Here is a 19,691-nt window from a genome sequence, read left to right on the forward strand (position 1 = left end):
AAAAAGTAAACAAAATGTGAAAGAAGTAATCAACACTTTCACAAACAAGTTATGTGAACAGCATTTTCACGTTAGTCACAATGGAAACTAGAAGTAAAACTATCGGGAGGGGGGGGTATATTCAATAACCGTTTTTTATGACTTGATGGTTTAAAGCGGGGGAGTTGTCACCTGCGCATTGTTCAGATGGCCATAGCGTGCCATTGTTTTTAACAAGCGTCTATCTACCCATGAGCCTTTGCATTTTTCGCGTGTGTTGTTATTGTCGCTTGGGACTCGATTACTGTGCATGCGCAGGTGACAACTCTCTAGCTTTAAGGTTTTTTTTGAATGAGTGGGTGCATAGTTAAGCATGGTTGGATGAGTACGGTTAATTAAGTAATTAATTAATTATTTAACATATGCGGGTATAATGCAGTGTAAGAGAATGAAATGAACAGGGTCATTATACTTAGTAGAATAAAATCATCTATATCTGTATTTACACAGTGTACATTATTGAGTGTCTACTGGTCTATTGTCAATTGTTCACATACATATACATTATCAGCTGGCCAAACAGAAATCATGTACTTTTCTGGCATTGCCAACAACCAATGAAATGATCTATAACATTAGTATGATATTCTTTGATTGGTTGATTACATGCATGTGTCTTACACATTCCAAATTCTGCTGATTGACATATTTGGATGTGGGTTGACAAAGCCAGCGAGGAATCAAATGTTATCTGTGTCTTCATTATTTGAGACATACCTCAGTAGAAGAGTCCTTGGTTTGTGATGTTATGGTGGATACAGGAGGAGACAGTGGAGATTGTTGAGGAGAAACATCCATGGATGATGAAATAGATTGATTAAATGATGACGATGATGATGTTCTAATAGACATTGGAAAAGCGGTTGGAATCCTTGGGGAACCCGCTATTCTCGGAGATGAAGATAGCTTTGGGGAATTCAGGGAAAACTTGGGAGAGCAGGAAAGATTAGGCGATGAACATGGAGACTGTCTTGTACGGTGAAAACTTGGTGAGTTCGGAGGTTTCATTTCTCTGGATGACGTTATTTGTTTAGGAAGTGTCATAGGAGGGATTTTGGTGAGCTGACGTGGTAATTTAGGTGAATAACATGGAGGTGATGTAGGTGGTTTCAACACTGATGACTGGGAAAACACAAAGACGGAGGAAAAGAAATAAAAAGAAACATACAGTTAGGAGTCACATGTTACACATACATTATAATAGCTGTCGATCCATAGCTTTTTTTATTTGCGATGCCATTTAGTGCCACATGTCTGTGTTACGCAAGTCTACGGGAGATGTATATCTCTTCTGCGCTGGTAAAATTTCAATATCCAAAAATAACAACTAGCAAATGACTAAAATACCATTACAAGAAACAAACAAAAGAGAAGCTATAGACCCACAGCTAACATTATAACCATATACTTTGTACATACAAAAGTAAAACAGAGAAGTGAGACAACGTACAGGTGATGGAAACAGAAACAAAATAAAAGTTGTGTTTACAGATAACTTTTGTATTTGTAAAACAATAATAAAAAACACATTGAGCACTTAAGTAGGTACAACTGTACATGTATAGGTAGTAGTGGATTACATACATCAGTGCTTAATACAAAACCACGATAACATCATTATATACATGTACTGTCAAGTTGCAACAAGTTTTACAATGATACAGGGAAATAACACTGATACAAAGTGGTTACTGTAGAATAATTTAAAAACTGTACGGGTAATGGTATCACAAAAATAATATTATAAATATGAAAAGTTTTACAACAAACAAAAAGGGACATATACTGCTGTGATTTCTGCTGGATTATGCAGTGTCTGAAAACTTTATTTTATTCAATGTTATTTTTGTTAATTTGTAATCATTACTTGCTATGATTATTATTTAATATTCTTTTATCTGAACACCTATCCAAAATCTGATCAGGGATTTTTTTAAACTAGGGAATAGGGGCACAGAACCTCATGATGGCCATGCATCCCCTTACCCTGGAGAACAGATTCTCTGGCAACAATAGAATTCTGAATGACCAGGGATCACATGTGGCCACAGTCTTCAACTGTGACCTATTTGATAGTAATTGTGGCCCCAAGGAAGCCATAGAATGCTCCATTTTAACTCCACACCTGGTAGAGACAATCCTATTCCCTCGCTGGCTGGCATCGCTGAATTGCAGTGCTCCCTCTTGCATTTTTTTTTCTAGAAAAACCCCTGGTGATATATATATATATTAAAAAGGAATGACGTCAAATATAACTAAAATATAACGGTACAATGAATAAAACAAACACTGAATAATATATGGAAATTTAAAAAACCTGGAGCTACATCAGATTTTAATCAGATTGCTTGAAATTTTTGCTATGGGAAGACTTAAAAACTGAATTTCATAGAAGTCCTTTTGACCTATACTTAACCCCAGTGAGATCATCTTAAATGTATCTTTCACACAGTATACAGTGAATACATAACACTGAGAGAATGTTATTGTAATGTACAATAAATGGTGATGTAATGAGATAAGAATGTGAAAAAAAACAACACATGTACTGTGTAACTTATTAAATTATTATATGCAAGTATTTTAAACTGATATTAAAAAGCCGTACATAAATAGCAGATGTGGTCAAACTACAGTATGTGATATTTTAACGATCCATAATCAAATTAATGCAATTTTTGTATTCTACTTTGATGAGTTTCTAATTAGAGTAAATAAACTACCGGTATTGCTGGCTATATTGGGTGCTTTTATTTGCATATGTAGCAATACATGACATATACAAAATGCAACATAAATAGTATTTGCATAATATTTGAGGTTCTTCAGAGAAAATTACCAAGGGTTACATCGATTTGTTTGAGATGAGTTTTCAACATTCATAGGGCATTATCAAGTCAGTGAATCCTGTGTAAGATGATTTTTTTTTTATCAGCAAATTGAATAATTACTCAGTACAGTCCTTTAAACAAAATTAAAAATTAATTACAAAAAATGCCTATTACGTTTCGTCTGCAATGCATACTAATATTATTCATATCACAAACTATTTCAATTTTGTTGCCACAGTGTCCAAGCAAACTTCAAATGTTTTGTAATTCCTAGGGTAGTTTTGTCTAGCATACACCCAAGGCAGGATCCAAACAACGATATAAAACAAGATTTCAAAGTTGTAATGTCAGTAAAACTTAGTTGAATGTCCTCTTAATTTTGAGTACTTGGCCAAAAAATGAAATCTGAAAGTTATGGTGTTCGTGAGTTATACTTGAAACCTGGCGTATTGCACTGTTTATCACCCTACATGTACCGGTAGTTATTTATTGTCTTCACTACAGTAAATCCTGTCATGGATTGCTGCTCAAATTCTGTTTTGGGAGCACAATAAACACAGAAATAACAATATAACTTTAAAATTGCTCAGATAAAATGGAAAGGCACATATGTCGACATATGGAATAACTCATAAATGCCATTATAAGTAAACTTGTTTCATGTTTCAAATTACTGCATATGCTGATCTCTTTCAGCAAAATATAGCAGGCTATGTACAACTTGAATGTGAATATATTTTATACCAGTAACATGATATGCATGTTACTGTGGAATACTTTATTTTCACTGGAATTAATTTTCGCTGAAAAGGCTTTTTGAGCGTTTTGTATGGAATTTATTTTCACTGATTTTTGATGATTTTGATGTGAAATATAGGAAAAAAAGTATATTCGCTGGATTTTATTTTCACGGAATCATCCCTTCAGCGAAAATAAATTCCAAGCGAAAATAAAGTATTCTACAGTATATGGAGGTGAAAAGCACAGTAATCTAACTAAGGAGCATGCATAACAGTGGTCTAAACAGACAATCCAAAAGCAAATTACTGGTAATTCCAATAACGCCAGTAATTCCAATAACGCCAGTAATTCCAATAACGCCAGTAACGCCGGTAATTCCAATAACGCCGGTAATTCCAATAACACCGGTAATTCCAAATATTTTCATGCCATAAACATGAATGAATCTTGTCATAATGACAATAAATCATATACTATCTGGTACTACACAAATAGTAGTGAGATAATATCTTATCATGGTTACCTAATGCTGTTATCAGAATATAGTTGTGTTTACATACAGCTCCTTAGCATGGGCCAAGAGGTCAAATAAACGTGTGCGAACGCTTAGCACGGGCTAAGGAATACTAAGTATGGATTGAATCTGGCCCGTTTTTAAGACCCGGTCTAGATCCTAAGCACGGGCTAAGGAAGTGTGCGTCAATGCTTACCTCAGGCTAAGTGCCCAATACGCCATTGAATTCAATGTTCATTTGGAAGATTTACTAATATATTCATTTCGGTACACCATTTCCAACATGACAATCAACACGAGCACATCTAGAGATACTGTTCTCTCCTGTTATTTTGCAATCTACACTTTCTGGATTTACTTTGGTAATGTTCTTTAACCGTAGAACTAACATGTACACCGTACTGAGTAATCATAGTTAAATGACTGAAAATGTGTATATTCAAAAAGTTTGAGCGTTACTTAATAGCCTGTGATAACTGTTGTTTGTTCTCGTGTGTGAATGCAATTGAGTCCATCCGATATGCAAACATACGAGAATAGCTTAAAACAGCGGTTCCGGGTGTGTAAAAGGAAAGATGGCCGCCAGTATTCAATAAGCAAATGACCCTCAAGCATGAAACATCTTAACACCTTAGGGCATTATATATCCATGAATATATCCATGATACAATTTCTCCATTTGAATTTACAAGTTCAGAGTAATGTCAGTGTGATTTTTGCATTTTGCATAGTCGTTTTGACTGCTCAGGGGTGCCGTCGACACTTCACGAAGTAGTTCAGCCTGACCTAGTGGAGAATGTTCGGCGAAATAGAGGTCCAGCCCTGCACTTAGTGAGAATTAGTAAGAAATGTTGAAATAGAGACAATTTAGCCTCAATGCACAATAATAATAACAGTTATAAATGTTATATGCATTGATGTTACCTGAAACACCACACGTTTGCAAATGGATTAAATCATTTTATTAAATAATTTTATTTAATTATAACAATAGTCATTAGAACCGGTACAGGCCATATAATGCCTAAAACATATCAAACCTTTATGAGGAATTAAGAAATAATGGGTTGGTAATTTCTACTTTAACATTAAGACAGATGGCTTGACATATAAAGGTCACATCAATTATAATTCCAGTACTTGACATGTCACTCCGCAAAAAGTCAGGGACACAACTTTGAAAGAAAACAAGTCATTGAGAATGTCATAGCCCCCCTGTTCTTGCACATTAATACATGTACATGACAAATAAAATTCTCAAGTGCAAGTACCATTTCTACATTGAACTAATTACTTGGACTGCCAGACAATTTAACATGTGCAAGTCTCTAATGTACTAGTATATGTTGGCCAATTGTAAAACATATATCGCAATTCCAAATTATAGTGCATTGGGGAATAGTTATGTCAGATTGCAGGAGCAAACACGATCTTTATGACTGTTTGATTCAGTCATAACTATCCCACAATACACTTTGAATTTGATTTGTGATATGTCTATGGCTGCCAGTGAACCATCTTGGATTATAGCGTGACACAAATCATTCGTTGTTGATATGCTAGAACACAATTGTCTTTAAGTAAGTCTCAACCTAATTGGATTTGAGATGTACTGGTAAGCAAAATGTGCAAAAAAGAAAAGACTAAAATTGTTTGGTTTTGTCAAACAAAATGGCTGACAGTCGTACCATCTTTGAATAGGTGATTTTCCGAACAATTGCGAGATCTCGCGAGATGCATGAAAGACGCGCGTCGAACGACTGCCGCAAAAATCGAACAATTTAATTTTGAACTAGAATTTCCTTATTTCGCAGCTTACATTGACCGGCCGATCTTCGACAGAGGAATATTGCTTCCGAATACCCTCACTTAATTGAAATTGTCTATCATCAAATGTGGACAGCACATTATTAAGCATGGAAATGTCCCCGAAATACTTTCGCGTTTGTCGAATCCCACGCGATGTTTGACGCGACTACGACGCTATGACCTTTGTTTGTCCTGTTTTTACGTTCGATTTCACGCATAACGTGTGATTCTCGCAGTGAACGGAATATGGTCTATTGATTGTAACACAAATCAGCTTTTGCTGTTGTGCTAAACACAATTGTCTGTGAATCAAATTTGAGATGTACCCTGTAAGCAAAAATGTTGACAAAAAAGGATAAAAAACAAAATGGCTACCAGGTGACCTTGAATTGGATTGAGACATAATCAACTTTTCATTGATTAGCTAGAAAAAAATCGTCTGTGAACCGAGTTCGGAAATTACTGGTTAGTGTGAATTTGAGACACATGTATGAGCAGAATTGTTTGAAAAAGAACCCTTGAAAATTGGCAATTTTCATAAAAACAAAATGTTGAAGATGTGTGGCCAATCAGGTACAATCTTGTAAGTATCTTTGCACTGACTCAAGTTTTTCTTGTGTTTGCTAGACTTGCATAAAGTCCCTTGTTTATTTGTTGTTGTTTTCTCAATAGAATAAAATGTTGTGGGGTGTAAATGGCGAAAGACAAGTTACTGCGAAAGTTGGGTTACCGCACAAATTAGTCATAAGCTTCAGGTATGATGTTTTTTTGTAACTTGGCTTTTGCCATTTACACCCCCACAACATTTTATTTTATTGAGAAAACAAAAACAATTAAACAAGGGACTGTATGCAAGTCTATGTGTTTGCTAAAATAAACACTTGAAATCCCCAAGAGTGATAATTTCCCTTCACCAGAACAAATGAAGAAGTAAAACATGAACTTTGAGGTTGGGTACCCCACTAGTACTCGTACTGGCCCTCCCTAGAATTTGATTTGATGTCAACACCCACATGTAACAATAACCATTGACCCACTTTGGGCAACCTGGAAATGAATAAAACTACAAGGTCAAAGTTCAGCTACTTGAGTTTATACTGTACATTGACACTGCAATTATTGTATTTGTTAAAATGTAGAAGTTCTTTGTGAGCCACATGTCTATGTTAATAAGGACACACTCAAAGTCATAAATCACTAGCGATACACCAGTGGCCATGGAAATGTAAAAACATGGCCAGACATTTTTGGAACATGGATACATACACAAAAAAGCACATCCTGTATAAGCATGACCCTATCAATACGAGTACTGTCCTCCGTGTCCAGGGCTCAAAGTGTACAAAGATCATGATGTCAGAAGCCCCATCTGACTGCATTGGTGACTTTCAAAAGATAATGTATAAAAGTACAATGTTAGATAATTTTTTCACAGATTTATTTACTATGAGGCATTTTCAGAAAAATATATTAGATATTTTTGCCATGAATTAGGTGCATTTTTTTAATACAGAAATTCAAATTGTGAGTGATATCCCATTATCAACAGAGAGATAAGTAAAAACGTAATTTTCACTGAGCTATAGCTATTTATGTAAGTGTAAACAATATTTAATCCAGCGAGCATATAACTTATTTTTGCATGTAACATGGATACTTGAAATATGACACACAAAATGCTGTCAATATTCAACATGCGAGCTTAAAAATTCATCAGAGTCTAGTCATGCTACACTGATTCAGTCAACCTAAATTATCTAATTAAAATACACCAACAAACACATACATGTAGACAGACAGTATATAGGCAACCATGCCTGACACGGTAAATTCAAATAGATAAATTCCTCCAGGTGTTGACCTCTGAATTTTTAGCAGCATTGAAATGAGACTACATCTATTGTGGTGACGAGTGTTCCTGTTAGGTGTGGTTCCTAACTGAGGGTCGCACATTTATTAACAACACATTTAGACTGTATGAACCAAGAAAACTAATTTGATTGATCATGTTTGTATACAATTAAGCATTGAGGCAAAACATTAGAATTCTCCAGATGCAGAACTTTCACCCCAAGCCAGATAGACTTATAAGGGCCATGAGTACATAAAGTAACTGATATAATAACCATAGAATAGAAAGGTGTGCCTCTACAGGTGGGGGGGGGGGCATATACTGAAAAATACTTTATTTTTGCTAGGAATTAATTTTCGCTATTTTCACTAAAGGCATGATTCAGTAGATATACCTTTTTTCCTATATTTTACATACAACTAATCTGAAATCGGTGAAAATAAATTTCATACAAAACACCCAAATTGTTTTTTCAGCAAAAATTAATTCTAGCTAAAACCGAGTACAGTAGTAACCACAGAGTAGCAAGGTGTACCTCTACAGATGTGGGAGAGGGGGGCATGAACACTTCTAGTAAAATCAATTAGTCATATTACCATCATTCTCAATATCAAATAGGTTACATTGTAACTGTTGCTGGTAGCTAGCTTATCGAACCACCTGTTGAAATACCAACATAGCTAGGCACACAATCATGTGAGGACAATACACAAAATTAAAGTACACTTGCATGCCAGACAAGAAATATGGTAATAGTTGTGGTTACTATTATGGAGTATTACACTTGATGTTCATAACTGGATGAAGTATGCATATGTTGTCACTTGATCTATGGATCATGTAAGTCATGAACTACACACTGCAGATATTGTGCAATAACCTCAACTTCTGTCGTCCAGACTAGCACATGTTAGGAGTTCTAATTAGGAGAATTGTGGTGTATCATTGTGGTGTATTATTTTTTTCAAAAAATACATAATTTAATTTGCACAAAGTGTTTATAAAGTACCTGTATTTTAAATACGCACTAAAAAAATTGTGTTATTATTATAACGGCCATTTTTTTTTATATTTATAAAAGTGGCCTATTTTTGGATGAGAATAGTCGTGTGAGATTAGCATTCCAGTAATCTCCTGTAAATATATTTAAATCAAATCATATAGTACACAAATTTAAACGATAAATGCATTCATCCATAATATATATACCCAGTAAATATGAACCTAATCTTAATTAATACATTCATATTATGATTCAGTTTGACTTCATCTGGCATGTATCACATGTGCTTCTTTGCACATGGCATATTATCATTGTATCAAGTAACAATTTCCCATTTTTCATATTATACTACCGGGGGTAATATGTAACAGGTTTAACAAGGCTGATACAATAAATAAGTATCACTGACACCACTCTATGATGCAGATATATACACATGTCAAATAAAGAAATAAAAGTACCGGTAACACTTAAAAAACAAAAAAATTCAAAACAACTCATTGAACTGTACTGCTTTTTTACATCAATAATCACTAATATATATTTGTACGAGTAAATCGAGAAAACCAACAAGCGTTGGGAAGTCAGAGCTTTTTTAATACATGTAGTATAATTTAGACATAAATGCATGCATGTCTGAACATAAATACTCCACATGTTTAACATAGCATACAATATGATTAATGATAAGTCTGGGTGATAAGAACAAAATAGATGCTAAAAACATGTACTTGAATTTTTTTTTAAATTTATAATACATGTACTAGTAAATGCTCCAATTTACAGATACAGTCAATTTAGATACTGTTAACCATTTACTTTTCACTATGATAAATTTTTCTTGATTTTAATTAAAGATCTCAATAAAATGTTCACTGCTACAAAATGTTGAAGCTTCTGGACTCGAAAAATTCAAGAAGGTTTGTCCCTAGCGACATCGAAACGGCTTACAGTAAAATAAAGTGAACATGTAGGTACAATTGAATGTATTACACGTTGCAAAGTGTCAAATAGAAATAAAAGAAAAAGTGAAAAGGCCATAGGGGCATCTTTTTATTTTCATCACACAAGCAGAATAATTTTCAAATTTTATGTTATGTTATTTACAATACATAATAAAGAATTGTGTCAGGGTCCAGGTGTGAGTAGCTCAATTTATCATCATAAATTCTAAATAGCTTCGTTATTATATGACAGTACATTATAATATTAATGACAATGATTAATTGCTATCATCAGATATGGTGTAGATGTTTTGCATTTTCATTACATTGTAATCTGTATCAGGGTTATTTTAGGCACATGTTAAACATTTCTCAATCTATAGACAAAAAATTTCTAATTGAACCTTATTTAAAGGTACATGAGCTGCGTCGAATTTTTTTTTCATTTTTGAAATCCATATATCATATTTTTTATATTAGACATTCATCTTCAATAAAAGTGCATATAAACCAAAAATCAAATTTGTTTTCTACTGAATCAATCAAATATTACTGATATTGACCATAGATGCACCTAAGACTTGGATACAGTCACTTGTTTATTTTTTGTTGTTTTTTCAATAAAATAAAATGTTATGGGAGTGTATAAATGGTGAAAGCTGAGTTACTGTAAAAAGCGGGTTATCACCATTTATACACTCTCATAAAATTTGTATTTTATAGACAAAAACGACCAAAAATAAACAAGGGACTGTATGCAAGTCTAGATGCACTTCTGTATTTTAGGAAAGTGCATAAACTATGAATAAAGTACAATGTAAATACAGTAATAGTAAGTAAATAATGACCATGGCAATACTAATGAAAACACACAAGTTAAAATTTTAGGCTATACACATATGACAATAGTTTAATAATTTATGGAAGAATTCATAAAAATAATTTCTAGATATTTGCATGAAATAGGCCATGTGACCTGATATATGACCCTCTGTTTATTCATTTGGTACTACAAAAGACAGTTTGGTACAAGAATACAGGGATTAAAAAGTAAAAACAAAATTGGTATCCCTTGGCTTTTCAGAAAGAACAGTGAAATCCCTTTCTTTATTGAATCTAAAGTTTCAAATATAACTAAACAGGATTCAAGTTTAAAATTTATATTTGAGTCCCAAAATTATGCCTTTGCCATTCATTGGTATACTATTTACATATCTAGGTCAACATTATTTTTTTATTGGATGTATGAAACAGCCGTTGTTTCCAACATGTAAACAGCCGGTCAAAATAAAAGATTATTAACTTGCATTATTAATATGAAAAAAAAGAGACAGGATTAATATCATTATTATTGTTAACATTAATTTTGTGTAAAAAATCAGAATGATTGGCACGTGTCATTTAATTATATACCACTGTACATGTTGGTTAAATTTCACAATAGCGTATTATTTACATCAAGAATAGCGGATCCTTGAATTTTAAGATTCTATAAACTGGATTCAATAAAACATTTATAAACAACTAAATAAAAGCAAAGTGACTGCTTAAAACATTGTGAATAGAATAGCACAGTATTTCAAGGTGACAGTTTGCCTTTAGTACTTGTCAGTTTGTTGGACAAATATTTTACAAGCAATCAATACCGGCATAGTAAACATTTAGCTCCATGCAAAAAGTTCACTACTATCTATAACATGGGGTGGAAACAAATGCAAACAAAATAATTTTACATAGCTACCTAGAAATTCAAACAACTTTAAAAGCCTACCCCATCAAGGCACTGGTGGACACCATAACAATGATTTATTATGTTTTTCATACCTGGCATACGTAGAATAATAATATTTTGATTATGACTAATTACAAACATGCATGTTCTCAAAAATAACATCTGTACACATACACTCAAGTATGAGCACCAGTAAGTAGGTCCATTCCAAAATCATATGTACCTTACAGCAAGGTTTGACCTTCAGAATAGAGTGGGCACCCATTTTTAAAACAAAATATGAGAAAGTTGCTTTAGCATATAAAAATAGTATAGAAAAAACTGTATTTTCGAATAGCGTCCAGGCAAACTCTTTGCCTGCTGTGCCCAAGCCCTCTAAGAGACAGCATACATCATATTTGCTCTATTAGTAGTGCATGTGTACATGACATATAGAGAGAGAGGTGTGTCTTTACTATTATTTAATGATCCACCATACAATAAATGCACTTTTTGGTTCATGTTCTACTGGAGATGCAACTCTAATAGAGCAAATACAGTAGTACTAGTATTTCCTTCATTTATTTTACATTTAAATTGTTATCTTTCATAATAAATATGTTTATATCTTAATTTATATATAAATTTTCAATTTAACAATGAACTGAAAACAAATGCCACTACAAAAATTGTTAATTTGAAAATAACTCTGGTGCATATAAATCAAATTAAGTGAGTATAGTATGCAGTTAATTATTAATTGAAGGGCAAAGGGCTTAATTTGTTATTTCAATAATATAAATTACAACAACTGTGAACCTAAAATACAAGCTGGGTATGGTATATCACAGTATACAAGGTATAATATTACATTCAGAAAAAGCCAGCATTAAGAAGGTTGACAGTGTTATACTGACAACAATAATAAACACTTATGGCAAGACAAATTCACTTGGGTAATGCACACACATGATAAAAAAACATGACCTGCTGGTCTACTGAAGCAAATAAACAAATATGCGTACAAAATACAACAGACCCCGAAAATCTAATCCAAAGCCAGGTATTCTCACGGTTCACAGCATCTAATCAAACTGATTACAGGATTACTGATAAATGCTCATTCTGTATTACATAATAAATTACTGAGCAGGAATCAAGTCTGATGTTGCTTAGTTTCATGCCCAATTAAATCCAACTCAGATGAAGGCATTACGTTGTGCATAAATTTGAAATAACACTCACAAACGAATAAATACCGATAATACTAAAATAAGCCTTGTAATAAGTAAATCAACAGTAAATAAATCATATCCAATTCTGATGTCTCACCATGAGATATTTTAGATTTTTTTAAGCATATACAAGAAGAGAATTATGCAACTAGAAGCATGTTAAATATACCTACATACCGATTCAAGTCTGGTATTTGCAATTTTGAAATAAAATATAAACTGATTATTGCTAAAATATGCAAAAGTTTGCCGGGCATTTCAACATAATGAATAAATCGTGTATTATAGTTCTTAAAATAAATTGACCCCCCCAAGATAATAATTCTTTCCCTTTTGTTATAAATGTCATTTATCAACACTTACTTCCTGAAAACAGATTTACACCATCACCTGACTTCCTCTACATGTAATTGCAATTAGTATTTATCCATAAATTATTCAAAATGTATGCACAGTAGTTTTTGCTGTGTACCAACACAAGGAAGTAAGTCTGCATGACACATTTTTTTGTTTTAATTTAAACACCTAGAATATACTACTACTAGATGTGGCACCTTATAGATTTTACAATAGCTATTTTCTGTACTCGCTTTAAAGACATTTCTCACAAAAGAATACTTTCATTGAATTTCGATGGTTTCTGACTCATGTTTTTTTACACAATACAATAGACGCTCAGAGTGCTGATAAAAGATCTTTGTATCAGGAATCTATCTCTGAGGGGGCCTTGACTGCCCCAGTGACAGGCAGACAGAACTGTTTAACATGCCTCAGTTCTGTTGAAATATTATGTTTATTGTATCCGTATGTCGGTCTTGACAGTACAAACTAAATGACACATAAGTATGTAGTATGTGGCTGGGTAGTGCTACTATGGAATGTGCACATTTGTAAAAGTGAAAATACGTGGTTTATTTAAACCACCCACTATGTATCAATATACCAGTGTTCTTGAATAGTTTCTACTGTAACAACGACTAGGTAATAACTAACCAAAACATGATATGCAGGTCGCTGAAAAGATAAGTTTGTTAATGAGAGAAGACAGCAATGGTATTACGCTGGAAATAAAAGGGAGGGGCCAAGGTGGTAAGAAGGGGGGATATAATTAATAATTGAATCAAGTCAAGCACAACAATAAACAAAATATTTACCGATTTTCGTATATCTTCTGGTATTAATCTACCAACAACGCGGTCTTTGGTGTGCTGGAAGAAAAATTACGGAAACGATATCGAATCTACGGGAATATTATTAAAAGACGCCAAAATTGTAGAAAAAAAAGACATTCCCTTATATATTTCTACCAATGCTGAGTGACAATATGCACTTCTTTTGCGGCTTAGTCTTATATTTGAGTGTTAATGTTTTACCTGTAGGTACAAGGCTGGTACATATCCCATTGCGTTGTCACTAACTCGTTTGGCAGCCCACCATTTACTGTCGGGCTTGTGCGTAATTTCGAACTGGTCACCTTTCCGGAAGCTCAAAACATCGTCTCGCTCCTTTTCGTAGTCGAACTTGGCCTCGTAAAGTTCCATTATCTCTGCCGTTTCCGTTACAGTTTAAAAGCACAACATTAGTCCGACGTGTAAAACAACAGCCAGTGAAATTGCAAGACGAGTTTCGCGGCGGAATCGATCTCGATTACTCGCAGACTACAGACCCAGAGTGTGTTGACTTCGGCAGCTGGAAACAAGTTGCTGATTTTTTTGACCGTGATTTGCATACGGTGACCCCATCCCAGAATTCTCTCAACGTAATGTCTATAGCCGTTTCCGTTTACACGTAAACATTAGGCTTCTGTTGATTTTCGGCGATTTTGAGCGTTTTTGGACATATGAACTCACATTTCAAGTCCACATGTATAGATAACATACTACAGACCCAGTGACCCAAATCGAACAATGACTAACGGTAGGTAAAACAACATTTGACGGTATAATACCATTCACTTTTTTTTTAATTCATCAGCGTTTCATTCAACGTGGACCATGATGGTTCCTGCTAATATGTGAATTACATAATGCTTGTAACCATGGTTTGCAGTTCTATTTGATCATGATGTTCAGTTTGTAAACATCTTTATTAAACTCAGGTACAATTGTTTCAATTTCTAAAAATCGAAAACAAATGTAAATAACGAATCTATGTCTGCAACTTGAGCAAGACACTTTTTTTTCCCGAAAAGGAGAATATCTCCAAATCAGGAGATATTCTCCACATTAGTATCTATGACAAAATTTTATTTGGAAAATGTATTTGGAGTTCCTTTTGTATCCCCACCCCTAACCCTATCCCTACTTTCAAACGCTTCCAATATTTAATTGTATATGCCCTTCCTAAGAACACTTCAGTTATCTGAAATATATTGGAATAATGGAGTTTGCCATACTACAGCAATCGTCCCAGTGTCTATTGCCTGTCACCTGTCACCATAACTACATGGTTTTTAGGTATAAACTACACCCCTCTATGCTTTCTTCAACACCTCTCTAGCTAGCACAACAGGACCCTTTGACAGCTTAAATATAGAGGTAATTTACCACTGGGAAGACAGTGATGTATCATGTATACATGTTTCGTAAATCCATCATTGCACTAAATCATTGTACTATTTATTGACAGTTTATTCATTTGACGGTCTCCTAGTGTTGGCACTACTCATTATATGCACCTGTGCCTACATGAAGAGAGTTCCTAAATTGAAACAGTGGTTTTTATCTGACAAGAAGGGCTTTATGGGCGTCTTCTACAAAGGTATGTGCTTATTAAGTTTGTATGTTTTTGAGTTTATCTGCAGAATCTGTTAATGCTTCTGTAACTATGTGTATTCAGTTCAAAATTTAAGCATTAGATATGTTTTGTCAATTCCATTCAATATTATAATTATCTTAGATGAATGATGGAATACTGTAAAGGGGTTAACTATTCACTGGAGTTTAATTTTGCTTATTTCGCTGACTGAAAAATGCACTGAATTAAAACCCAGAGAATATGTAAAATTTAGCATAGAACACATTATCTAAATGATAAAACCGTGAATTTAAAACTCACTGAATGTGCCTGAAATGGTAAATCAGCAAAATTTAAACCCAGTGAAAATTAGTCATTTTACAGTATCGGTATATATCTATGCTGATGATTTAATATGCTTTTACTATATATATGCTATATGCCTGAAATTAATACATTTTTTGAGATGATCTCTGATGCTTAAAATACTAAATCTGTTTGTTAATTTCATCTCCACCTGTTGTTGAGATTGTGCCTTGTTTTAGACTGTGATGCGACTATTGCTATACAAGAGTTTTGATCCACACCAGCAGTTACGGTTGAATTATGCCACCCATGTGCAACTACCAATAATGTGTGCTGTTCCTGTTTTCAGTGCTCGTAAAGTATTCTTGTAGCAATTATGACCTTTTAAATGGGCTTTAGTCCCATTGGTTATCCTTGAAGAATTATAAAGACTTCATCATATTGCAGTGTGGGTAATATATGTATGGCCTTGGATATCTTTCTGGATTTGCTCTTGATGGCTAATTAGAAAAATAGAATAAGATACTGTAAAATGACTAATTTTCACTGGGTTTAAATTTCACTGATTTACCATTTCAGGCATATTCAGTGGGTTTTAAATTCACGGTTTCGTCATTTAGATAATGTGTTTTATGCTAAATTTTACATATTCACTGTGTTTTAATTTAGCGCATTTTTCCAGTCAGCGAAATAAGCTAAATTAAAACCCAGTGAATAATTACCCCTTTTACAGTATTCAGTATTTAGTCACATGTTGACATACAGGATATTGAAATGTAATCTCTTACTCTGATATGGAAATCTGAATCTGTACAAATAAGAACATGTAAATTTCTCTACTCACAGCGGCAGTAATTGGTACAAGGCTTCATTTAGCGGTCGCTACGTCGTGCGTCATCATGGGATTTTACATCATGTTTGTTAAGTAGGTCAAGATTGACTTTGACTGTGAACTATATACTGGTGCTAATCCATTGGACTACCGGTAGCTACAATAAACACTGTGTGGGAACGCTCATAGAAATATTTGAAGACCGACAGCCTTGGATGGTCACACTACAATTATGATAATGCTAAGTTCTTCCGCAAACAGTACACAATCTTGTACTCAACATTTTATAAATATGTGAATATCATTGTATTTATAAATCTATTTTTTTCTTGAGATTTCTTCTTTTTTTGTACAATTGTCAGAATAGAACTTTTAGTTATCTATATGTGAGACTATTGTGAATAGTGAATAGGCTGTGTTTTCTGTCACCTGACAGTAGGCAGTGATATGAGGTAATCAACCTTTTGCAATCAAAAGTCAACTTTTGTGGTTTTTCACAAAAAAACCAACATAAGTTTTTCTCAAACATGATATGTGATATTTATCGTATCCCACGGTTCCCACCCATTGATTGGGCCATGGATGATCTGATGATGCATGGAATTTAAAATTGTGATGTCAACACCAAAGATGACAAAACATGGCTCATTTAAAAACTTGGCAATATTTTTTTTTAAATAACTGTATGAAATATGGTAAATATTAATGTTTCTGTTATATACACTTAATTTCAAACATTCACCATCCTTTTTAATTCATCAAACCTTAATTAATTCGTGTCCCGATGATTTAGTTGCTAAATTCTCATAAAACAGCGGCTTTTAGTAAAAATCTTACCAATGTGTGCCTTAAAAAATGTCATCTTCATCAAATCTGTTTTTTTCTATTTAATTTGAGGATCAGAAGCATCTTCATGAGCAAATCTTTTTTTAGCTCCGCTGTCGACTTTGTCGAGCGGAGCTTATCATATGAGTGATTGTCCGTCGCCGTTCGTGTCAATGTTTTACTTTTTCGACTTATTCTTGAAAACTACAAGCCTGAATGCTTTGATACTTGGTGTATATGTACCTTGGGTAGACCTCTCTTAGGTTTCTTCATTTCATGTTGATATCTTCAATTCTCTAATTTTGGTGAATATTTTTGTCATTTTTGGTAAAAAGTGATATTTTTGACTTTTTGTTAAAAACCGCAAGTCAAATTGCTTTGATACTACATATATAGGTACTACATGTGGACCTTTCTCAGATTTGTTCATTTCGTGATGATATCTTCAATTCTCTAATTTTGGTGAATATTTTTGTCATTTTTGGTAAAAAGTGATATTTTTGACTTCTTGTTAAAAACCGCATGTCAAATTGCTTTGATACTACATATATAGGTACTACATGTGGACCTCTCTCAGATTTGTTCAGTTCGTGATGATATCTTCAATTCTTTAATTTTGGTGAATATTTTTGTCATTTTTGGTAAAAAGTGATATTTTCGACTTCTTGTTAAAAACCGCAAGTCTGATTGCTTTAATATTACATATATAGGTACTACATGTGGACCTCTCTCAGATTTGTTCATTTTGTGACGATATCTTCAATTCTTTAATTTTGGTGAATATTTTTGTCATTTTTGGTAAAAAGTTATATTTTCGACTTCTTGTTAAAAACCGCAAGTCCAATTGCTTTGATATTACATATATAGATACTACATGTAGACCTTTCTCAGATTTGTTCATTTCGTGATGATATCTTCAATTCTCTAATTTTGGTGAATATTTTTGTCATTTTTGGTAGAAAGTGATATTTTCGACTTCTTGTTAAAAACTGTAAGTCCGATTGCTTTGATACTATACATATTGTTCATTTTCTAATGATGTCTTCTGTTCTTTAATTGAAATGTGCATTGCTAACAGCGGAGCTATCTCAGCCGACAGGCTGCTTGTTCATGATTTCATCTAAAATGTTTACATCGTGTTTCCGCATGTGTGTAGCCTATAGTAGCAGGCATCTCAGCACCAGGAAATGATACTTCAAGCTCTAGACTGTCCTCTAAACTTCAATTAAGTAAAATGATTTTATTATAAATAATTATTCTATCATAAAACAATATTGTGTAAATAAATTAATTTTACTGATAGATAAATGTCCAGTGTCAAGATACTAATATTTTTGTAACAAAAACAAATTTATTGTGGGGGAAATACGACTTGATTCTGTTTTAATTCTTGGTGGCGCTGTTTGTGTGAAAATGCATTGCCACCAAAGACGTACAAAAATCAATGAATAAAAAAGAAGGCTGCAGGCAATGTCTTAATGATTTAAACATTGATGAATATAGTTCTTATAAGGTTAATTTTAACACTGCTGAAACATGAGGAAGCACTATTATATTCATTGAATCAGACAATCATAATATCAACCTGTGAACATTAAGTGTAAGCCTTTAAGTATCCTATAATCAAGCAGACAAAGTTTTCTTTATTGTTGTTATTATTCGTCTGCTGTGAAGGTGCGAATTATTTGCTTCCGAGGACATTGTAACTACTACTTTACGCTTCCTTCACATGAATCTGTCAAATTGAATAAGCTCTGGATGATATGGATTTTTTTTTTGTATATATGCAAGATGTACAGAAATTCTTTGACAATAAAACAAGCATCGTACTGGAAAAAAGTGGTAAGAAGCAGTAAGTTTGTTTTGCTGACCCGTTCATTGACCCCAATATTTGTGTATTGTGATATCTGTCTGTCTAGTACTGTTATCTTGTGATGTATTATGGAATGGTACACAATAGCAATCGACAGTCACTTGAATCGGTTTATTGTACTTTACACCATTCACTCTATTTATTCTAGCTTACACAAAACTGGTGAAATTTAGGAAGCATCCAGACAAGTTGTATATGAATTGCAAGTTTAACTTAAAAATGCCATTTAATGCAAAAAAGGGATTAAATTTTCCATCTATGCCTTTTTTTTCGCAAATTGAAGTTTGAGATTATTTCTGAACATTTTTTAAATTGCAGACTCTATTAAAGGGTGGTGTTCGTAGCACCGTATCATGGGACTCTTAGCAACCAACAACAGTACATTGAATTTACATGAAATTCAAACACACTGCCCTTTAAATTTATCACATTAAAATTTG

At 33.5% G+C, this 19,691-nt stretch overlaps 2 protein-coding genes across 9 annotated transcripts in view; one reads left to right on the top strand and one right to left on the bottom strand.

Annotated features, from left to right (window-relative positions):
* The window catches only part of LOC100368964 (uncharacterized), a 38,236-nt gene extending 23,849 nt beyond the window's left edge, over positions 1-14,387 (bottom strand). For 6 of the 8 annotated variants that reach the window (XM_085496889.1, XM_085496887.1, XM_085496886.1 and 3 more), the window contains exons 1-3: positions 14,053-14,387; positions 13,834-13,887; positions 757-1,161 (exon numbers count right to left, since the gene is read on the bottom strand). In XM_085496889.1, coding sequence (XP_085353015.1) covers positions 757-1,161; positions 13,834-13,887; positions 14,053-14,220 — 627 coding nt within the window. In that variant the 5' untranslated portion in view covers positions 14,221-14,387. The remainder of the gene's footprint in view (positions 1-756; positions 1,162-13,833; positions 13,888-14,052) is intronic. The other 2 variants (XM_085496890.1, XM_085496891.1) reach the window with 2 other exon arrangements.
* A 45-nt stretch (positions 14,388-14,432) lies between these two features.
* LOC100368813 (protein kish-B-like) lies at positions 14,433-19,217 on the top strand. Its single transcript, XM_002742090.4, has 3 exons — positions 14,433-14,596; positions 15,308-15,439; positions 16,568-19,217. Exons 1-3 carry the CDS (start codon positions 14,587-14,589, stop codon positions 16,648-16,650), a joined length of 225 nt encoding a protein of 74 aa, XP_002742136.1. The 5' UTR covers positions 14,433-14,586; the 3' UTR covers positions 16,651-19,217.
* Positions 19,218-19,691: the final 474 nt, after the last annotated feature.

Source organism: Saccoglossus kowalevskii, chromosome 3 (assembly GCF_978046115.1).
Source record: "Saccoglossus kowalevskii chromosome 3, keSacKowa6.1, whole genome shotgun sequence".
NCBI lineage: Eukaryota > Metazoa > Hemichordata > Enteropneusta > Harrimaniidae > Saccoglossus > Saccoglossus kowalevskii.

Coding starts and splice junctions, on each gene's coding strand:
- LOC100368813 (XM_002742090.4), top strand. Junction 15,440..16,567: donor TATGGGCGTCTTCTACAAAG/GTATGTGCTTAT, acceptor CTCTACTCACAG/CGGCAGTAATTGGTACAAGG.